The sequence below is a fragment of the Centrocercus urophasianus genome, unplaced genomic scaffold (genome assembly GCF_019232065.1).
Source record: "Centrocercus urophasianus isolate 14NV4802_14NV808 unplaced genomic scaffold, USGS_Curo_1.0 seq_10, whole genome shotgun sequence".
Taxonomy (NCBI): Eukaryota; Metazoa; Chordata; class Aves; order Galliformes; family Phasianidae; genus Centrocercus; species Centrocercus urophasianus.
In genome coordinates, this window is record NW_024884142.1 from 37,443,764 (window position 1) to 37,463,763 (window position 20,000).

The following is a 20,000-nucleotide window of genomic DNA, read 5'->3' on the forward strand; positions in this document are numbered from 1 at the left end:
CTGAGCTGGGCCCTCTGATCCTGTGCTGTTATCTGCTGCTTTCAAATCTTTCTGTACAGTAAAGACAAGACCTCTGGAGGAAGCAAGTGAGAGGAAAAGGCAAGAGACCAAGTACAGCTTTTCAGAGGCTGATGAGAGACAGAGAGGAGCATCACCTGTGCAAGTTAAGGGCTACCTGGAAAATGGTGACAGCAGCAGGGACAAGATCTGCACATGCCAGTTATGTTGATCTTGAGTCTGCAACATTGCCTTTATGTGTACCTGCTGGACTAGCGAGCAAAATGGGAATGTTGCTGGATTTTCAAAAAGAGGCACAGATAACTAGAATTATTTCTGATTTTTACCTAAGGTATTGTATTTTAAAGAAAGGCATAAGTAGAGTTTTTGAAAAGTATATATATAGAAAATCTTACTAATAAATAAAAAAACAACATTAAAAACAAAACAAAACCAACAAACCAACAACAAAACAAACGAGTAAAACTAGATGGCAATCTAGGCAGCTGATGCTGTCATCCTTCCTTCATCCTGGGTTACTGCTCTCTACTCATTGCTTCCCACACTACTTGGAAGGAAACTGGCATGATATAGCTAGCTTAGACTACTTGCTCAGAGCTTCTGCGGTTTGGGATGGGAGAGAGCAGGTGAAACTTCATCCTGGAGCGCTGCTGCAGCAGAGCAGCTGCTTGGTACTTAAATGTTTCAGCCTTAGGCATGATAAAATAGGGAATAATAATTTTTCTGTTGGCCTTTTGAGAAAGAGACAGTGGTTGTATTGTCTGTGATGGCACACCATGTTGGCACAGCAGCCAAATTCAGATAAAGAATTTCCATGGTTCTTAATTGCTTGCAAGAAATAATAACCTTTCTTATCATTTATATATACATCTGGTTTATGACATTGCTTACTTGTTTCCCTGTGCTTTATTACATTTTCTGGCTAATAATTATGGGATACCAATTAATAATACACTTGTATCCTATCAGTACTGCAATTCTGAATGTGCATAATAGTACTATATGCCAAAATTAGGAAGAATTAAGCTGTCATGGGATTGGTGCTAAACTTAAGTTGTGCTTAGGGCTTCACCTCCCCATGAAAGCTCCCAAGCCCACTGCTGTCCTTCTTGCTGGGTGCCTGAAAGCAGAGACCTGCCAGCTGCCACTCCTACAGCAGCAGAAGGGAAATGTGATGCACCAGAGCAGCAGAGTGAGCTCAGTCAGGCATTCAAGATAAATCATAGGTACCCTTTGAAATGTTAATTATTAAAACTTAACTCTTAATGAGTTGGAAGCATGATCCAAACAGTGGCCAAATGGTAGAACTTAGTAGTTAAACTTGTGGTTGAAAAGTTCTACTACCAGTTAAAATGAAATAGATAAGAAGTGAAGACAAATAAAAATTATACTGGAAATCTTAATTGCATCTTACAAATGAATGTGCTTCTAGGATAGATGATTTGCAGTTGGTAATAGCATTAACAGCTGAAGGTAGTTGTATCAGAGATGGTACTGACTCACAGAAATGCATCATATCTCTCAGGTGGCTTCTTAATACAACTATGGAGAACATGGGTGTAAATGCAATATAATACACATTTTAGTGGACATATGGGGATGATTGACAGTTGAGCTGGATGATCTTAGATCTTTTCCAACCATTATGATTTGATGGTGTTCCAATGTCAAAGCTCTGAGACTTCAAGAGCTACAGAGCATAGCACTCTTTAGAGATTGAATGTAAGATATTTAATCTTAAAAATTCAGCAGGACATCTGGAAATGCATGGACCAGAAAAAGAAAAAATGTGAATTTCTTCACATATGTGATGTGTAGAATCACGCTGAATACAGTTTACTACTGTGTCTGTTCAACGTGGTTCTCGTTGCCCTTATGTCCTTACACATAAGGCCTGCAATTGGTAGGTCAAAACCTTGACTTGTTAGTAGCTGGGAGAATAGGGAATGGTGGTCTACCTTCCCTGTTAGTGAGAAATAGCTGTATAATTGTTCCAAACACAATTCCACAGGAATTCCTTACTTAATGCTCTTGAATCATGATGGAGGGAAGAGTATGAATCGTAGCTAAATTCAGCTACAGTGAGGAAAACTAATGTATTAATTGTAATAGGAAAGATTAAAAATACTGACAGGCTCAGGCTCCTGATCTGTTCCTGTATTTTGCTGTTCTGCATGCTGAAGTGAAAGATGTTGGTGCTTCTTAATTTGACCTTGTGTAGTTAACCTGGGGGGGTTGTATTGTGTATTAATTAAAGAGACTGCCAGCATGTGCACATCCTGAAAGAAAGAACAGAAGAGGCAGCTGGAAACTTAAAATTGTGGATAGGAAGAAATGAACTAAGAAACTAGAGAAATAGGGCTTTTTCTCCATGGTTCCTTCCAGTACTTGAGGGAAGCTTATAAGCTGGAAGGGAATGATGTTTTAAGCGGCTCGATAGTGGTGGGACCAGGGGGGGTGGTTTTAAACTAAGAGAGGGGAGATTTAGGTTAGATGTTAGGAAGAACTGTTTTTACTGAGGAGGCAGTGAGCCACAGGCACAGGCTGCCCATAGAAGCTGTGGGTGCCCCATCCTTAGAGGTGCTCAGGGCCGGATTGGATGGGACCTAGGCAGCTGAGCTCGGGGGTGGCAGCCCTGACCATGGCAGGGAGTTGGAACTGGGTAGGTTTTAAGGACCCTTTCTACTGCAACCATTTTATGATAGTTCAGAAATAAACAAGAAAGCAGTTTCTGATCTACTGTTGGCTCTTTAACAAAGCGCGAGGATAGAAGATAGGGTCTGAGTCAAAGATGGTGCAGAAACAAGTTTGTGTTTAGGTAAGTTTGAAACACAAAATGAATTTGAATTAATTTGATCGAGTATTAAATGTGGAGGTTGGTGGCCCTGCATGTGACAGGGGGGTTGGAGATTCATGATCTTTGAGGTCCCTTCCAACCCTGGCCATTCTGTGATTCTGTGAATTTTTGATAGCTTAAAGTTCATGATAGGTTTGCTGCAAAATTACAGGAATGATATCTACAGAAACCTGCACCAGGATAGCCAGTGATTTTTTGGGGAGTTTTGAGAGACTGTTGAAGCAGGTCTTCCATTGCTCACAGCATTTGATGGAAGATGCAGCAGAACAAAAAACTGGTTGAAAGTTTGGGTTGATAATTTATGTTAGTGTTGTCTTTGTTTAGATATGCGTGGGGTCTTTGCTAATCAATTTCTGATAATAACACCTCAGACTTATTATAAAGCTTCCCTTGGTAAAATCAGTAACTTGCATTGTTTTTTTTTTTCCTAAGTTCATTGGAAATAAAGTTTCTGTAAAAGGCTTATTAATGAATTCCTGTTTGGACTTCTATATTTTATAAATGTTCAGGTGTTCAGAAACAGATTTTCTGTTGTTTTGGGGAATTCAGTGTTTTGCTGAGAAAACACTATGGTACTAACATGGCAATCTTTAGTTCCCATTGGAAAAATAAAGGTTCTCCATGTCAGATGCTTTCTGCTCCGCTTCTGCATTTTCCTGCGAAACTGAGAATAAAGGAGGAAAACACAGAGCCAATAACTGCTTATTTTCCCTTATTTTTCACCACTTTTTATTCTCTGATACTTTTTTTTTTTTTTTTTTTTTTGTAATACCTTAAGGTAGAAGAAATATTAATATATTAATATTTTGTAACTTAAAAGTTCCATTGCATTCTCTGCCTTCACATGTTGTTTTGTTTTCTTCCTGTACATTACTTTACAGAGTAAGGTGAGCTTCAAAGAATGAGAACATGGAAAAGCCAGAGCCGTTCTACAGACTTCCAGTGTCAAAGCAGAAGACCAGTTCTGAGATTATAAATGAAGCCAGAAGTGTTCTACGAACGCTAAGAACTCAGAGGCCATTTACACCTGCAGAGGATCAAAGGAAACTTTTTGGATCTGGATCTTCACGGGCTCCTCAAAATAGACCTCCTTCAGTTTTTAGGTACTGTGACTTGAAGATTTTTCAAACATCCTTTAGCAGCATGATTTGAATCTGTAATTATGTTTCTGGTGATTTTTCTCCTGTGTTAATCTGTATTTCTAATCGCATCCTTTGCCTTTTTCTAATGATGCTTACTGTTGATGTTAATCTGCATGTCCCAGAAGTTCCTGTGGATTAGAGCTACCAGAAGCAGTTAGAATAGTTTTGTATGCAGAGAATAGTGTAAAAAATATGGTCTGTAACACACGTTTCTTTTTAAGACAATATTTTAAAAATTGAATAATCTTTATATTTTTCTCTAGAAACTGAGAAAGCGTGTTTATTTCATCATAAACTCTTTGTGTTTCAGCACTTTCTCAGATCTCTTAAATGCAAAATTATAGTTCTTGAAATTAAAAAATGCTTACCTTTAAACAGAATTTTTAGTACTGAAGTATTTCTTTCACATCTATGTATGACTTTAGTACCTAACATGATTCACAGAATGCAATAGGTCTCTTGTCTTTTTTACAGAAGAAAAAACTCTTGTACATTGGGCTTTGGATATGATCTTTAATATTTTCTCCCCTTCTTTCTCTCTCTTTTTTTTCTTTAAATCTGTCTCCCCACTCATTTTTTAACTCTCCTTGTATGACAATTATTTAATAGCTGTATGGAGGATATATCAGCTCTATTTGTAATGTTATGTGTGAGGCATGCCAGAAATGATGCTAAACCATGTCTGAGTTGTGATACAAGTCAGTCAGTGGCCATATCGTGTTCAGGCACTCTACGTCTTATGTTTCATGTTACATAGTGTACCCTTACATAAGAACCTGAGAGTGACTTGGCTGTTCATTGATGATCAGGTAATAAGATAGCTCAGGCTGGCATCCATGCTTGTTCTGTATGTGCTACAGCAAGGAGAGTGCTCATGCCTGTACAAACCTGAGTTTTCTGCCCTGCAGCATTCTGCAGCTTATGTCAGATAGCTTGGGTGCTAACCACAGTTGTGTTTTTGCATGAAGTTAGGCATATATTGGAGAACTGTTACAGATATGTATGAAATAAACTGTACTGTGGCAAGCATGCATCTGCTTTATTAATTTATGATTAATTTCTTTATCCTAGTCTTCATACTTCCAGTTTTGATTTGGCTGAATCAAGACCTGCTTCTGGTGTTCGTCTCAGCCCATTGGATTATGTGAGTACTCTGGATGTAACTCTATGCAATGCTGACATAAAATATGTAAGAATTTATGCAGTGCAATGTAATTCTGGAGTTTGATATTGTTGAAATAGATCGGAGAGAAAAAAAGTCTGTCAGAATATTAGTCTGAGACTTAGAAAGTCATCTTTGTCATTTTTTTAAAAATGAAGCTGGAAATAATGTCAACTATACCAATATTACTGTATTGCATCAAAATTATAAGTGACATTAACAAGAATTAGAAGATGGAAACTTTAGTCAGCTTTCTCATTTAAGATTACTAAAATACAGAAGGTCACAAGCATCAATATGAGTCAACAATGTGCCCTTGCTGAGTAGCATTCTGGTCTGCTTTAAGAAGGATGTTGCTGGCAGATTGAGGGAGGTGGTCCTTCCCCTCTGTTCAGCGCTAGCAAGACTGCACCTGGAGTGCTTGGTCCAGTTCTAGGCACCTCAGTAAAACAGTGGTACAGAGCCTCTGAAGAGTTGGTCCAGTTAAACCCACAGATGTAATGAAGGGACTGAAGCACCTCTCCTATAAGAAAAGGCTGAGAGTGATGAAACAGTTCACTGTAGAGAAGGCTCAGCTGGCTTCCATCAATGTGTATAAATACCTGAAGGGTAGGGTGCAAAGTGGACAGAGCCAGGCTTTTCTCAGCCATGTTCAGTAGCACTGGTGCCAGGACAAGAGGCAGTGGGTACAAACTGTAACACAGAAGGATTCCTCTGAACATCAGAAAGCATTTCTGTGCTGGGCAGGTGACAGAGCACTGGCAGAGATTGCCCAGAGAGGTAGTGGAGTCTCCTGCTTGGTAAGATTCAAAAGAAATATAGTATTGTCACAATTGTTTGTTCCATGTCCAGAAGAAGAAAGCGTGCTAAAACAATGAAGTATGCTTGCTGTATGTATCATTTCTTAGGTGGTATTCTAAAAGTGATGTTTCATGGGAAAGTAGGAAAAAAATCCTCAACAATTTCCAAGAAGTGTCATCTTAGTAATTTTGATAAATAGATTGTTTACATCAATAAGATTAAAAATACCATACCTGCTTGTAGAAGAAGTGTATTTAAATTCAGATTTAAACACTGGTATTAAATTTTTGTTTAGTTTGTGTGTGAGTGGGTGGAAAAAAGGAAGGCTTTTTGCATTGATCTTATCAGTAGTTAAGCTGTCTTTTTCATACGCTGTAAATACAGATCTTGTTGTAGTTGCGGTGGCTGTGGGGTCTCACCTCTTGGGCTCTCTTCAGTTAAGCTCCTGAGGGTTAAACTGGAAACTTTCAAATGGATTCTTTATTGAAGGGAAAAAAAAAAAAAAAAAGAAAACCCAGGTATTGAATGGTAATATATTTATGTAAAGCATGAAGAAAATTTTAGATGTTTAGAGTGGTGTTCATATACTCTAAGATGCAAGATACTGACCTGAATAAAATGCGAACTTGCACGTTTCTGGATCTACATGACTTGTCACAGTGTGATAGGAAGTGGTATATGGGATAGGAACATGTTTGAAGTGTTTTGGAAATGCTTCTTTAGCTCTCAAAAAGAAATCATAAAGAAGGGATTTGTCTCTAGAATTGCACACTGCAGATAATGTTAAATGAGTATTTCTGAGGGAAAGAATTTCAAGTTTTAGTTACTCTACTGAACAGCTTAGGTTAGCTGGTTAGTTTCTGGGGTTTTTTTGCATCCCCAAGTGTTTGCTTTTAAATGGCTTTCTGGGGTGATATTAGTAGAAGTGCTCCAGCTTTTTCAGTGCAATGTTATCTTTAGATTTCAGATGAGTTTTCTTCTTGAGTAAACCTGTGTAACTCTTACTATTCTATTCTGAATATACCTCTTTTCATGATTTTTTTTTTTATGTTTTGCTTAAACAAACAAAAAAAGAAATAGTGTTTTTATCAAAAATTTCTTTTATCTTTATGACAGAAGCCAATACTAGTCATTTCATCTAAGGATGAAGATTCTTCTGTTTCCCTTCCAAAGCCTGCTGTGGATGCTGCAGAGATTAGGAAAATCAGCAACGCTAAGGCACAGTTATTTAGAAGAACTTCTCAGGGAGATGCCTTTCCTGCTAAAATGGCTCCACTGGATCACCGTAAGAATCTTACTTCCTACAAATACAACTGTGTGATGTGTTTTGATATCGTATTAATTATCATATTAAAGAACCGTCCACTCCTTTCAGAGTAAATTTTTAAAAATACTGAATGGCTTAAAGCCAGTCCTGAAAATGATTTCCAAAAATGGTACTGGATTTCATTTCTGAAAATAAGTTGGAAGGCTCTCGGATGCCCCTTTTTTTCCTATAGGTTTTTAAGTAATTGAGGCTTTTTCCTGAAAGTTTTCTTCAGTGGGTTGAATGATGAGTAAATGCTGAAATATTTAAAGAGATAACGAGATGGCGTCTTCTAAGGAGATTCTTTGATGGATTCTTGAGCGTAAAAGGAAGAGTAAATAGGAGTAATAAGACTTGACAGGTCTCCAGCTACATCATATTTAGTGTTAAGTTTCATTAGTGGAGACTTAATAAAGGTCACTAAACATGTTGCTTAAGTCATTTTCTGTCTGCAAGAAAATTACTTTTGCGATCTTGATTTCCTGCACACAAACTCATTATGGAATGTGCTAGAGCTCTGTCTTTAATGAAGACTCGTTTACAAAAATGATAATTCTTCCATTGCCTGGGATTGTTGCTTTATATGATAAATTGAATATCACTTTTAAAATCTTACTGCAAAATAAGTCTTATGCAAAAAGTATTAAATTTTACTGTGTTACTGTGTACCTCTTTTACAAGGTCCGTTAGCCCTGATATATTGATGAAGAAGTTGAGAACCTAATGTAGCTATATCTCTTATTGCCTCCTTTGGTCATTCTGGTGTCCTGTAAATGTTTATGTAGCATTTGATTTCTTCCGTTTCTTTTCATAACGGGTAGATACTGAGGTACAGGATTGCCAGTTACCTTTTACTTGCCTTCATAGTATTTAGATCCTGAAAAATAATCACTTCTTTTATGAGGTACAATCCTCCTGTCTGTAAAGGGGAAATAAAAAAAAGTTGAAAGATTGAAAACAAAAAGTAAAAATAAAGTTAAACCTTAAAGGAGTGATGTTAATAAAAATACTTTGAATGCTTTGCTGAAAATAGTCTCAAGTGCTCTCACTTTTCAAAGTGATGCGAGAAAATTTTGATACTATAGCATGAGAAACAAGCAGTTCATTTTGAGCTCCCTCCTGTGTATTTATTGTGTAAGAACACTCCTACAAAATATATTTTCTTTGTCTGTTTCAGATGAAGAGAAGCTTGATTGTGAAGAACCAGCTATGATGAGTAGTCTTCACGGAACTAATGATAACTGCTTAGCAGAGCAAAGGGCATACACACCATTTAATGACAAAAGCAGGCAATTAATTTGTAATGAGCATAGTGGTAAACCGGAAAGGGAAGATGTTCTAAAAGGCACAGCAGGAAAACTTTTATTTCAGCTAAAAGGTGAAAGGTCAGTATTGTTTGAGTATGGTAAAGTGCTATTTCCACACAACCTTTCTTTCTAGTCACTCTATTGTGTGAGTATCAAAATGTTTAGAGTTGATGAAATTTTAAGGTAGCACTAAAACATTAAGACAAAACTTTGTTCACATCACTAGACAAAATATTCTTAAGTTTTTATAGTCAAAAGACTGATTTGTCCAAAAATTGTAGATAGGGAGTTGCTTTATGTACAAAAACTTTTTTTTTTTTCATCATCATCATCTCAAAACTAACTCTTCTAGTAATTGCATTTAAAATATTCGAGTTTAAATTCAATTATTTTTTTCCTAGTTCAAGCCTGTTGTTTTAAGATACTACATGTTCTTGCCTCATCTGTGTTGATGAGTAGAGGTAAGATTTCAGTTCTGGCTTTGAGGATATATGTTCATACATAAAAAATAAGCTTAGACTCATTGGAAATGCAGGCAGATTTTTATATTTTGTGAGCTTTGAATTTTTTTTAAAATCTTTTTTTTTTTTTCTGTGATCAAGCAGCTGTAACAGATTAATGAGATTTATGTGCATTTAGTCTGATTTTATTGAACCTAGATTATATCCATTCTGCAATTCAGAAGTCTTTTTTTTTCTTTCTTTAATTCAGATCTGAGCTCTTGCACAGGGTGGAACGTTGCACTTTGTGATCAGTAGATGTATCGATTGCTGCAATAGTAGCTGGGCAGACAGCTGTGAATAATATTGACAGATCTAACAATCTCTAAAGTAAAGAATAAATAACACTTAAACTTTGTAACACGTCCCATAACACATCCCATAAACAATTGTTCACTGTTTAAAATATGTTTACCAGTAAATATCTTCTTTCTAGCTCATTATTAGGCTTATGAAGAAATTATTTTTCTGGATATTCTAATGCATCTTCTATATTAAGGAGAATTTTCTTTAAGTTCTAAAAGAAAAAGCCTTTCATTAACTTACTTGATGATGATATCAAATACTTTAGAATGTGTTGTCTGCTGAAGGTGTTTTAGGAACTGATGTGTAACAGAGCTATCATAATGCTCTTCTTTTATATTAAATTGAAAGCAAAATTAAAAAAAAAAAAAAAAGATTCTAAAAGAAGGAGCAAACAAGAAGTTTCATGATTGTAAGGGGAGGGAGAAGGATCAAAGCTCAGAGATGGAAAAACCATGAGTGAATAAATGTAAAACTCAAAGAAAGCTTTGGTGTGAAATCATTTTCTCTCATTAAGATCAGTGACCCGAAGGACTTCCCAGCTAAAGACTGTATGAATTATCACACTACATAAGTTACTGTAATTTGACTTTTACTTAGTAAAACTGTGGCATGAAGTAATTTGGTACAGCAGTTGAAACAGATAGTTACTTAATGGTGTCCAAGCATCTCTAATAAGAAAAGGTCATTTGCTACTTTTACAAACTGGAGAGAATGACCTTTCTTCTGAGTCTTAATTTTAAATCTTGAATGTCTGCTTAAATAGGTAACTTAGAGCTCATTGTGCATTCCTTCTATCTGTTCATAAGGTATGCACTTGTCTTTATAAGCTTGAGAGCTCCACACGTTTTTGGTTTGGATTTTTTGCTATTTGTGCTTTTCGCAGTTACCCATTTTGTAGGGCATTGTGTGTCATAATCACTGCTTTCCAGTAACTTGAAGCACAGAACGTTGTGATTTTTACTTTGAAAATAGTTTAAGAGAATTATTGACTTCTGTTCTGAAGTATTTTTGTGAGTTGGCAAAAAAGGCCTGTTGCTGACAAGTTTGCTTATTGCAACATCCAGTCTTATGGCCACTTTCAGTTCAGATTCTCAGTGTAAGAGAATTTTGAGAACACAGAAAAAAATAGAAAGAGGAAAATGCTGTTTTCAGTTCTTCAAATATCCTTATGCGCATTTGAAGGATAGGTTATCAGTGCTCATTTTTCATAAGCTCCACTTGCTTAATTTCCTTATGACTTATTATGTAATTTTCTCACATAATTATAGTTAGGACGCTAATGATTCTAACCTTAACAAGTGGACTTCTAATGCTTCTAGCTTGTCATGTATTGTGTTCAAACTAGGGAGAATAATACTAAAGGTAGTTGAATCTAAAACATTACTTCAACTACATAGATATCAAATACAGAAAAATGTTTTCGAATCCTGTTCTAAGATTTTTCCAAATCTGTTTTCTTCAAAACAGAAGAATATCATAACATTCTTCTATCTTTTCTGTGTTGAACACAGGGTCTGTGTTTTGGGTGTGCATGCTATCTGTACTTGAGAAGATAATTTTTGCCAATGCAGTCTAAGAGATCTGCCTGTGCAGCTTATACCCCTGTGCTGGAGGTCACTAAGAGTATTTAGGAACCCATATGGTTTCGAATACCAGAATACCTGCAGTACTACAGTGTGCATATAATATCATGTGCTTTTCCTTTAGTAAAGTACAGATATCCCTCAGGCTGTTTTCCCAACTATATCAGCCCAAGCAGTTCACACTGTTGTATGATGGATTGGCTCTAGGTAATCTTAGCTGCTCTCATACATTTGAAGTCATTACTAAGACTTATGCCAATAAACACATTAGTTCAGTACTCACAGGATACTACATGAGCCAGGCAGACTTTGATCTATATCCTTTTCTCAGTTCAGAGATATCATTCTTCATCTGACAGAGCAGTTGAAAGCTATTGCAAATCTGTCCTTCAGTATATTTCCTGGAGTTTTTTCTGGATACAAATTGTATCGACAAGGTTCCATTACCATAGAGGGATCATTGCAATAGAGTTTTGGTGTTCTTTCTCAATAGAACATTATATCTACGAGATGATAGCTGTGATTAAATTACAGCTATTTCTGTGTCATACATACTTAAATCATCTTGTACGAAGTTAAATGATATATTGCACGTTATATTCAGGAGCAGACTGAGCTTACAGAAATGTGAAAATTTAATATGGATGACTTTAATGTCATCCTTCCTTTTAAGCAGTTGTGTAAACCACAATTCTATATCCTAGTGATTTACAAACCCTTGCAGGAATTAAGCATGAGGAAATACAGGAAAAGGTGTCTGAGACTCCTCATTAGGCTTTGCCTGCTTCTCCTATATATGTACCAAAATATTTTTTTCTAATAGTTGTTTTTCTGTTAATAATGAAACTGTAAAGCATGCATAAATAGTATGGCAGATCCCTTTTATTAGTGCTATTACATTTATTTCAAAGGGAACAAGCAGGAACTGCTTTGTTCAAGCAAGAAGGTTGTTCACTTTCCATCTCAAATTCTTTTGTCCCAAGGGCTGGTGGAAAGAAGCAGCAGCACTGATGAAGTCACTTTATAAAGGGGCTTTAAACAAACAACAATGACAAATGAGTAACCTCAAGACTTCTTAGGGAACAGTTATTTGCCATTTAGTTTACAGTTATGCTTTTTTAAATAAACATCTAGTTATAATAGAGAAGGTATATTAATTTAAGCAGATCTGAATGTTTTGATGTGTTGCCTCTGGAAAGTAAGGAGGAACTTCTGACAATCATAAGGAAGCTGAGTTTTGTTTATATCTTTATCCAGGCATTGTGTCTTGCCATCTATTGCGATTGCTGCAGAGATGAAACTTATAAAATGCTTTCTGCATTCAAATATTTCAATGCAAGTGTCACTGGGAATGGCAGATTTGCTGACCAACTGTTTCCATCCTGAGAAAAGACGAATATTTTTTTCCTCCTCCTCCAATTTCTCAATATTCTGAAAGCTTAGATGACATTTCAGGGCTCCTTAGAAACACAGATGCCTTCAGCAAGGAAGAGCTTGGTGGCAAACAGTTTACTTCCAAGTGGCCTGACCTGTGCTTCTATTAATTAAAAATTTCTATAAACATCTACAAAAGGATTAGATGGCACTGTAAGGAAGATGTAGTATGCTTTATTTTCTATCAGCATCACTGTCCTTAGTGAGTATGTGTTTGACACAGTCCTAAAGTGTTCAACAACTTCTTCTACATGATTAGTTTCTCATTTTTTGTGCTTTTTAGAATTCTTGTAAGCTTTAGTAGAAAAACAAACAAACAAACTTGTAGGCAAATGAATTTTGGAAGTAATTTCTATCTGATAACTTGAACTGGCTTTAAAATATTCTTTTCTTTTGTCCTCAAGGAAGAGGAATTCTAAGGAGGAGATAGAATGGATACTTCTTTCAGGAAAGAAATGTTTTGCTCTGTTTGAATTTTTTGAATTAACGGCGTTGTATGAATATCAGATTGTGGTATAGTTTAGCTGATATTGCTGCGGATTATCTAGACTACCTTTAGGATTTGTCTTTTCTCATTATGACTGTCCTCAACTTTTTGTGTTCTTATGAAGACATGGAAACAGGAAACCACTCTACACCTACACAATCTTTTTCTAGTTGTGCTTCAGTTCCATTGGCTGTTAAGATCATTTAAGAAGGAAATAATAAAGTGGTGCAAAAATTTTCACAGGAATTTCTCAAGTGTTTGACAAAGAAAGTGTAATGCTTCCTCCTTCAAGAAGGTGTCTGTTTTTATATAGCTTTAGAAGATGTTGAGAAAAAATGAAAATGAAAAGCTCTTTTTTTCAGAGTAGAAATTGTATAGACTGCTGAAGAAAAGAGCATGAAGCAGCAGTTACCTGTGATATTGACTCATGAACAAGTGGAGCTGAGGCTTGTTTTTACTGCCTAGTGCAGAAGGAGTCTTTCCACTCTAGCCCTTAAGTTCGGAGTAAGGTTATTAGTCTCCACATTTGGGAAACCTAGGTCTTGAGAGCCCTTATTACTAATTGAAATTGAGTTGCCAGAGTGGAAGGGTGTGCCATGGAAGGAGTCAAAAAGGAAGGGCAATTCATAGTCTAGGTAAGGTTTTAATAGTAATGAATTTAGATTGACATTTTCTTTAGAATAAGAATGCTTATGCAAGATTCAAGTAAGATAAATGAAGATGCCATGCTTTTCGGACTGAAATATATTTAGGCTTTTATTTTAGGTGTTGTTTTTTTTTTTTTTTTAAGATTGTAATTCATTTATCAGTTGTCTGCTTGCCTAAAGATACTCTTCCACAAATAGGTATTGTTAAGGGTATTTTTTGTATTAGGTATAAAATGCAAAGACTGTGAAGAATAAGACAGTTGAGGAGAAAGTGTTTTAATTATCTTCTCTTATTCTTGTAAACCATACTATTTAACACGTACACAAGGTTCTTTAATAGTCTGTATAAACAGAATGCTGTATTCTTTTTATTGCTGGAGCTGTCGTAAGTAATGGACTGTGCTCATGATTGTTTTTATAGAAGAATTGTTATTTGTTCATCTTCAGGATGACTCAGAATATAGTTGGCCTATTTGTCGACACACTCTTGCAAATTATGTTACCTTTGTACTATTATCTTTTATCAATGGTATCAGAACCTCATTTACAGTTTTCATTCCTTTTCTTCTTTTGTCTTTTCTGGTGGTAAAATAATTTCAGGACATTTATATCATCAAGTACACTTTTTCAATTACTTATATGCACTTGAAAATCGTAACCAAGAAACAGGACTAATTGGAGATTTATCTAATTGGTTTAATACTCTGAATTATGCTTATTTTAGCTGTCTGCAAGTAGTACATTGTCTCCTTTATGTTTACTAAAAGAAAAGTTGTCTTTAAAAATTGGGCTGTTATTCTTTTTTTCTTTGAGGCATATTGTGTTTCTATCTCCAGTGTTTGTCTCCTGAGGTGACATCATAGAAACTTTAGTAGTTGAGCTAAATAGAAATACATTCTCATAAGTAGCTCAGTGAAGTAGCACTTTGTATAAAGTCTTTTATGTACTATGTTATGGGACAGGAGGAAATCACCTCGTTTAAAATAAAACAAATTGAAAGCCATATTCCCTCTTCAACCAGTGAGTGACAATACAGAAAACTTTTGGCAACATAAAATATCTGGACAGTGTAATTAAGTGATAATAAATAGATTAATAGGAAATGCAAATATTAGTTGGCACATGGGAATTTTTGCTATCAGAATGAATAATAAAGCAAAATATTTTTTTTTCTGATTCTGCCAAAAGATAAAAACAATTCCTATTAGTTGCTTAGTTTCAAAATGTCAATAAGATTTTTTAGTGAACAGCATTTGCATAATAACATGCAGGTTTTTTTACATGTATCATCTGAATAGTTTCTTAAGTACCTATGTAACTGGTCTTACCTTTCAGGTTGGTTTATTATTTTTTTTCTTGGATGCTTTTTTAAAACATTGTAAGGCCATCTTTGTGTTAAGACAAGAATTACAGCAGGCTAGATGGCTGGAGAGACAGGCTGAATTTCTGGTCCATTTTTTATCTGTAATATTCACAATGTTTAGATGATTGATCTCACTGTGGAGTACACCTGTTTTTATTAGAAGGCTTCAAGTAGAGTGTGTGTTTGAGTCTTGATCAAGCAAAATTGAGAGCCTTGGTGTGTGGTGCTGTGTTGTCTTGTTTTGTTGTTGTTTGTTTTCCTTTAGTGTGTTTTGTTGTTGTTGTTGTTGTTTTTTAATTTATTTATTTATTTTTTCCCCAGGGTGTCAAATTCTGATTGTTTTTCAACTGGTGTGAAATTTGAGTTGAACTATGGATGTTAATAGGTGCTCTATTGCTGGAACACTGAGTGCCTACATTGGTCCCCTTGTGTAATTTTCTGGTCTAGTCCTCCTGACTACTGCTTTTCTATCCGAGTGATTTGAGTGGTTTTGCTTCAAACTCAAAATGTGAAATTTTAGCAGCCACAATTTCTGTTGCAATGGGAAAGCTGCATCTTAACCCCTACGTTACCATTGTCTTCATGAAGCACTCACATTAGAAGTATCTGGTTGGTATTTTTTGATGTTTTTTTGTTGTTGTTGTTTTTATAATGGATAGCTTTTCTAATTGTATATCTAAAAGAAGCAAGGATAACGATCTTGAATAGTTGGCTTGCAAACTATAATTACCCCAGTGGAAGTTAGATGTTCAGTATAACTTTAAGTGGTGCATCTTTATTGAATCTTGGGGAAAACATGCAGGACTTAGTACTTAGTTTCCCTATAAACATCAACAGCTCTAAGAGCAGTGTTAGACTGTTCAGTGTCTAACCCATTTCTGACTTGAGATAACTTTTTGATTTAATGAATATTCTAGGACAGATGGCTGTATTGTTCATAGCCAGTGTGACTGAGCCTTGTGTGAAATAAACATATAGCACACACAAATGCTTCTGAGTTGCTTGTTTTCTTAATGTTTACTCAGTAAAATTTGTAGCATCTCTTCTGAGTCAAATTTGCTACTGTTGATTTAGTGTTTTGTACAGCTGTAGCCCTTTAATTTTTTCTGACATCCAGAAGCCTTAAAAAAGTTACCCTTCCTCTAGGATAAAGGGGGAACATTTTTGTGTTTTGAAGGCTTAAGCTCCTTATCTGATAGAAGCATTCAGTTTTTCTGTCAGTGTACCGCGGCTAAGCAGGAAATTGTCAGATATATGCATTGTTTATTTCTAATACTGATAAAAAATACCAGTGCTATGTTTCATATCTGCAAGTACTGTGCATGGATAACATAAAGAATTCATTTTTCAGCAGTGTTTTTCTTGGAGGTTTGTACAGTTTGTGGGGGTGGGGAATATCAGGTGTTTAAAATTGGTGGCTCATCTATGGTAGGTCTACAGTGACATTGAAGTATTTTTTTTAGAACCTGAGTATCCTGATATTCTGCTTGTTATACACATCAACAAAGGAGTTTTTGGAGGGAGTTTCCTATTGTCTAGTAAGGGAAACCTGTGTGTGTCTCCTGAATAATTCCAGTTCCTCTTACTCAGTAAATTATTACAGGTAAGATGTGGCAAGATATGTTTTATATTTGGTGCTAACATAACCTATCCTGTTTGTTTTTAGGACCTCGTGTATCTTTATGTTTGGAGACACAGAACCCTTCCCTTGATTCAAGATCTCTTTTCAAAGCACTTGTATGCACCAAGCTCCCTGTCTCTCATTTCTGATTGTGCAAAAGTACTTCGGTCTGCTGTGAACATAGGAGAGCCTTTATTCTTAGTCTGTGCAAGAATGTATGCCTTTATCATTGGATAGGGGAGCAGAAAAGTTTCAGGTTCTTATAGCAGGTCCTTTTGTTTTCTTTAAGGACAAGACTACTTTTTTTACTGGCTTTGTATTTTTCTATAGGGGAGTATCAAAGAGTTAATTTTTCAGAGAGTTGAGTTTACCAAAGCTATTTGTCTGTGAGGTGTTTCCATAGGCCATATTTTCCACAATTAGATCTACTTAGCAAGTGTTAGACATTAGATGTAGCATTATTTCTTCCTATGTAGTCGACACAAACATTATCAAAAAGACTTTATGGCTGCTGTTGATTTGTACTAGGAAAAATGCTTTTCGACCAGGGAAATTTATTGTTGATTTGTATGGTAAGAGCTCTTCCTTCTCCCCTCCACCCTCCTGATTTTAGCTAAGTCTTTTCAATCACAGTGCAAGTAACTGCATGCCTGTAGATGAGTTCTGCATGGCTGTCAAGAAGTTCTGTTGTTCTGTTCATATTTAATAGGCAGTGTGATCTTTCTGAAGCTTCACAGTGTAATGTTGTCCAGCTGAATGAAGACTCAAAGACTGAGACGCTATTCCAGATTGTATTTTTTATGCTGTGAAAATCATCACAATATGACTCCTTTTATGAAATCACATACAGGATGACAGGTGCTCAAAAGAAGAAAACTAGTTTACTTACCCATGGATGTTCTTATTAATAACTTACTGGTTTTGTATTACTTTCACAGCATATTCTTACAGTTTTTCCATTTATAGCCCATACAGAAATTTGGAATCTTTAGTTGAAAGGGAAATGTAGACTTGCTTAAGTACTTAAATGATCTTCGTCAGTAGAAGGTATGTTGTCCAGTATACTGCTAGCATTAAAAATAAACCTGAATTATAGTGTACATGTAATCTCTCCCTGAACAAATAGGCCAGTAACATGTCAAACAGTCTTTCTAAAATGGCATAATTGTTTCAGGATTTCCCATTATTGGGGGAGACAGCTGTGATCTACTCTGGCAGGATTCCCTTTGTGCTTAGTAACCCTTTTGATACCTCTGGCTTGCCTGAATAGGCTGCCAGGATCTGCTTAGCATTGTTCTGAATCTGTTCTTATTACTGAGAACCAAGAATTCTTGGATGTATTGGATTCTTGGATGTATTGGATTCTTGGATGAATTTTGGATATAGCTGTATCAAGTCTGACTTCCAGTGCATGCAACGTATGTTTGTTCAGTGCTTTTACTTATGTATAAGCAGTCTGCATCTTATTTCATTGCCTATTCTACTTTCAGAGCTTAAGAAAAGTTTGATTTTCTTCTAGATATTTGAAGACAAGGTTTTGGTTACTGTAAGTTAGCACTGAGGCCAATGAAAGTATGTGGGTGATAAGAGATCTTTAATGTGGCAGCAACATAGACTAGGGCTTATTATCAGGAAAGAACTTCTAAAGAGGTCTATCTGTGAGTGTCCATACTTAGAAGTTTTATGATGTCTTTTTGTATACTATAAAAAGTAGTTGAAGATGAGCTTTTGGACAAACCAGACAATGTTATGTTTCATACTTTTATAACGTGTGTGTAAAATGCAAGTAAATTTTAGTGTTACTGTATATTCTGCAGATGGCACCTTGAGCAGACAGTGTAGTGTTTGTCTTTCCAAGCTGTCTTCTAAGTTGCCTTTTCTGGACTAAATGTTGCTGATGTTTGAGATTTACTAATATTTTGAATGTTTTGTATGGAGCTGGGGGAGGGAAAATGTTGTTTTGTTTGTTAGTCTCCAGAAACTCCTTGCTTGTTAATTTCTTCAGTTTTTGTCAGTGGAAAGCAGCTCGGTTCTTTTGAAATCTTCACACACCTCCTGCCTCTTAAGAGTTATTCTTATGCAGTCACATAGAATTCACAACAAAAGATGCTTATAAATGCAAAGTTAAAGGGTGCTCTGTGGAATCTAGTTATCTTCCAGATCACGTAAGTTGATAATTCATCTTAATTTCCTTGATTAAAAATGGAAAACAATCATCATAGTTAGAGCAAGCAAATGTATAAAGGTGGTTTCTGAATGAATGCTGCTTTCAATTCAATATACATTGTTCTACAGAGGAAAAATACTGCTGCAGTTCTCACTCACGTTCTTTTTGGAAGTCATCATAGTCTGAGTACATTCAAGAAAGCAATGTCCCTTGTAGGGAATGCTATCATCTCCCTTGTATGAGAGGGATAGAGATGAACCAGTTGTCAAGTTATTTCTCTTCTGTAAATCATCAGAGTCTGTCAGTTGGTTTCCTTGATGAGTCCCTTCTCAGCTGATCAGATTTCTGCCAATTGACTTTGTTTCCAAGGCAACCACTGTCTTGACAAGCCAGTTCCCTTCAATATTAGGTAACTTATTTCTTAGAGTAGGTTGATTACATTTTAACTGCAAAGTTCTTAACAAGATCTTGCTACTTAAGTTTCAATCTTACATGAAAGTAGAAAGATAACAAAGAAGCAAAAGTCTCTGACTAAAATGGAGTTGACAGCATGGTAAAGATACATAAAAGAGATTTTGTACTCTCACGAAACTCACGAATTGTACATACTCCCTGAAGATAAACAGGCCCACTAGTTTTAATGTATAGCATTTATGTATATATTCAGGGTATTCTCTTTCTGCAAATAATGAGAGTTCCTGGTAAGCTAATTAATTTATGAGGACATTTCTCAAGAGTACAGACAGGCTGCCCTGGGAGGTGGTGAAGTCACTGTCCCTGGAGATGTTCAAGAAACACTCAGTCATAGTTCTAAGGGACGTGGTTTTGTGTGGAAATATAGGTGGTAGGTGGATGGTTGGACTTGATCTTTGAGGTCTTTTCCAATCTTGGTGATTCTGTGAATACCAGCAGTGCAGCAATCTCCTTTTTATGCATGCTATGTCTGTAAACCTATTGATACTATTGTGTAAGGAAGCAGAGGTTCCAACCAAACTTTTTTTCTCATTTTTTTTTCACCCTCCAAAGTTCAAACTTTGATTGATGTAGTCTTTCCTGGCATTGCCCATATGTGTACTCTGTATCTGGTAATTGTTCAGGTTATCACATCCTTTCCTTCAGTGTCTCTTCTATTCGGCTCGTTTTATATCCTACAAAACTTGTAGGATTGTTTCTGTTAAATTTTCTTGGATTCTTCCTATGGATTAATGTTTTAGGGGAAGAGACACGGATGGGATAAAGTTTAATAATTTTTTTATTTTATTTTATTTTATTTTATTTTATTTTATTTTATTTTATTTT

General features: G+C 35.8%; 1 protein-coding gene across 3 annotated transcripts in view; it reads left to right on the top strand.

Moving 5' to 3' along the window:
- ARMC2 (armadillo repeat containing 2) overlaps positions 1–20,000 on the top strand; it is a 65,109-nt gene that overhangs the window by 757 nt on the left and 44,352 nt on the right. For all 3 annotated transcript variants that reach the window (XR_006170335.1, XM_042827330.1, XM_042827339.1), the window contains exons 2-5: positions 3,757–3,978; positions 5,089–5,161; positions 7,097–7,265; positions 8,464–8,671. Coding sequence is in view for 2 of the 3 variants with exons in the window: in XM_042827330.1 (XP_042683264.1) it covers positions 3,785–3,978; positions 5,089–5,161; positions 7,097–7,265; positions 8,464–8,671 (644 nt within the window). In the remaining variant the exon portion in view is untranslated. The remainder of the gene's footprint in view (positions 1–3,756; positions 3,979–5,088; positions 5,162–7,096; positions 7,266–8,463; positions 8,672–20,000) is intronic.